Source organism: Bactrocera tryoni, chromosome 3 (assembly GCF_016617805.1).
Source record: "Bactrocera tryoni isolate S06 chromosome 3, CSIRO_BtryS06_freeze2, whole genome shotgun sequence".
In the NCBI taxonomy this organism is placed as follows: Eukaryota; Metazoa; Arthropoda; class Insecta; order Diptera; family Tephritidae; genus Bactrocera; species Bactrocera tryoni.
Genome location: NC_052501.1, coordinates 58,147,696 through 58,150,936, shown reverse-complemented (window position 1 = coordinate 58,150,936; position 3,241 = coordinate 58,147,696). Strand labels below are relative to the sequence as shown.

The window sequence follows — 3,241 nt, the reverse complement described above, 5'->3', positions numbered from 1 at the left end:
ATCGCTTGTAAGTTTATTTTCAAATGTATTTGTAAACGTGTTGTAATGATTTTATGTAATGGTAGTAAAATAAATCGCATGATATATTTTTAAAGATATATCATTATTTTCTTTATTAGTTTTAATTCATTTAATATTATTTATTATATATACATACATATGTACTTATACTAAAAATTAAAATTTAAAAAACATTCTTTAAAAATGAAATGATAGAAAAATAGTTAGGTAAAATAATCAATTTGCTGCAATTTGGTGCTTCCTTTTTTCTCTATTTTTGGCAAACTGAAAAATCGTCTTGGTGCCACTTATATATTCAGTGTCATTGCCCTTCACTTCATGTAAGAAGACATCTGAAATTTAAATTAAAAATATATATAACTATATAAGTACATATATAAAATTTATTAAGTTTTATTATTAAGTAGCTCGGATAGCCTTTTAAGACGCGGACCGGTTTTTTGTCTGATGTTCCACTCCAAGCAAAATGTTGAGCACATTCATCGGATACCAATGAGCGCCAAGTTGTTCTGACGAATTTCGCTCCTGTGTATTTAATATTTTGCATAAGTTCCGATTTCTTCAAAAAAAGGAAATTGTAAAATTGGCTTTCAAACAGTCAATAAATATTTACTTACAAATTTAGCATATTCTTCATCCTTCTGGAGTAAACTCTCCAATTCCATAAATTGCTCCACTGTGTTTAAAGCTTCCGCTGGCATAATCCTTTTTGATGGAACATTGTCTCTGCTATTCCTCAACTCTGCGATATTTCGCCGCAAGCTTCTTACCTCCTCGACGATTCTTCCCATAGATTTGGATACAGCTACATCAATGGTGCTTTGAATTGCTGCAAAAAAACATTTTCATTAAAAAAAAATTTTCAAATAAATAATTGATATTGACTACCTTCTAAAAATGTGGGATCCAGTGTGGTTATTTCCGTTTTCGTTGATGGATGTTTCAAATTGGAAATGCACTCCATCGGTATTTGTTTGGGCTATTGGTTCTTGAGAGTTGTATGTGTATGATTTATTGGCGGACATTATGTGAAACTAGAGGAAGAAAGGAATGTGAATCACATTTAAAGTTATGTAAATAAAGTACTTTTATTATTTTGGTTATGATATGGGAACTTAAAACATTTGAAAAAGTTAAGCTGTTTGTATTATATATATGAAATACTGATGATTATAATTTTTTGAATCAAATTGGAGTCCGCTGGCAATAAGATCATTCATTTCATCAACAAAAGGTTTTAGATATACATTAGCAGATATTGGATGAGAACTACCGGCAAAAATTCCAAAAACTAACACAGATTCTGTACCATAAATATTTATCAGAATTGGCCACAAATTTTTCTTTAAACTTTTAGATATTGGTAAGCCATCTACATTTATATTTAATGCTAAATCATTTGAACTTAGTGAATGTAATTTTGTTTGAAGAAAATCTGTCAAACCATCTTTAAGACCATAATGGAAATATTGCCCTTCACTTAAGCAAGTAGTAGGGGCGTCGGTTGGAGTTTTTTTTAATGTGCGAACATCCTTTGGTAGTCCAGGAATTTTAGTGCCTAAAATTTTCAAAAGCTTATTTCCCAAATCGTTTGAAATGTTTGATTCAATTACCCATGATGTATGTCTATGAAGATATCAATTGGTGGCTGATTGTCATAAAATTCTGAAGGACTTGACTCATCTGAATCAGAACTTGATTCACTCAAATTTTGTTCAATTAGTTCAAATTCACATTCATCCCTCCGCGGCGGGGAAGAAGTGGATAGGATAGGGCAAGGATTAGGTGAAGCTGCGGAGGTTGTAGGTTGCGACTGTTCATTATCATTTAAATACAACAAGTGCATCAAGTGCTTTAAGGAACTCATTTGCAATTTTTATAACTAAGTATAACATATGTTAATATAAAAAACAACAATAAGAAATAATAAATGAAAATACCATATATTATTTACCTTTTAAGTTTTGGAAGCACCTTATTTCCAGTATTCCTGCAAAAAACAAACTTAGTTAGAATGCCTGGCAAATTTTCCGCGAATAGCAGTTAAAAAAATTATAACAACGCCTTAAAATACAACATGCAACTTACCATTTTATATTGTAAAGGCCTTTTTTATTTTATTTTATTTATAACACTTCTTATCACTTATATGTAAGTAATTTTTCAATTAATTATTTTTAGTTATTAACTTTTCCACTGTTTTATTTAAAACGCACGTCTTTACATCTCAAAAATCCAATAATTATGAACTGCGATCACTCAAAAAAGGAAAAACAGTCGTCAGAGAGTCGGCGAAAAAACTAACGGGAAATGGTAAACGGTTGGTTTACTTTTTGTGTTTACATGTAAACCGATTTGCAATGTTGCATCATAAGTTTACATTTATGTTTGTAAGTAAACGTTTTTTCAACGCATTTATTTTAAACTTAGAAATATAAGATAAGTAAACTTATAATTAAACTTATTTCTCACATTTTTAGTAAGTTTACTCAAATGTTTGTAGATAACTTTATTTTAGCGCAGATTTACGAAATATTTACGCAATTGTTTATTGGGATGCTATAGCAAAAGAAAATAAAAAGATCTTTTTGGAGAATAAGAAAACGATTAATACTCAATTAAATATACATGTACATATGTATATTGAGATAAGAGTTTGACGCAGTTACGAAAACAGGATTGCATGAGATACCAGGTTTTGTATTCTTAATTTTTTTACGGTAGACACAACTTATTGAGATAGGAAGTTATTGTAGTTATAGAACAGAGAAATAGCAATCGTTTGATATGAAAATCTCAAATTTTTTAAGATACGAGGTAGAAAAAGTAAGGCATCGATATGTTATGATTTTCCTCGTTCTAACAAATTTTATTCCAAATATATCGGCGTGTGAGTCATTTATTTATAAAATTGGTTGAAAATATATTCTCTGAACAATGTTGATGGTTAATTCAATATATCAATAAAACGAATTGAGTTATGAGTTATTTATCACGTACCAATTTTGATTCACGATTTCGTCGAATCCCCTAAAACTATTTGAGATAAATATACAGTGAGTCAAAAACAAAACTTGTGGAGAAGAGATATTTTGACTTTGAAGAGACTTTTCTTTTAATTTTTTTATTCTTTTAACTTGCAAGCAAGAGTAAGAATATGAAAATATTATGTATTAGGCCGGGTCGATTTGTATGGGTGGAAAAAACCAACAAAGCGGCT

The 3,241-nt window shown here is 29.7% G+C and overlaps 1 protein-coding gene across 2 annotated transcripts; it reads right to left on the bottom strand.

Moving 5' to 3' along the window:
• Positions 1-233: 233 nt before the first annotated feature.
• LOC120772105 lies at positions 234-2,001 on the bottom strand. Of its 2 annotated transcripts, XM_040100516.1 has the most exons (5): positions 1,976-2,001; positions 910-1,055; positions 639-850; positions 455-580; positions 234-353 (listed from the first exon to the last, which is right to left on the bottom strand). In XM_040100516.1, the coding sequence occupies exons 2-5, from the start codon at positions 983-985 to the stop codon at positions 333-335; spliced, it is 435 nt and encodes a 144-aa protein (XP_039956450.1). In that variant the 5' UTR covers positions 986-1,055; positions 1,976-2,001; the 3' UTR covers positions 234-332. The 2 variants fall into 2 exon arrangements, with proteins under 2 accessions (XP_039956450.1, XP_039956449.1); XM_040100515.1 differs by having other exon boundaries at positions 234-580.
• Between the last annotated feature and the right edge of the window lie 1,240 nt (positions 2,002-3,241).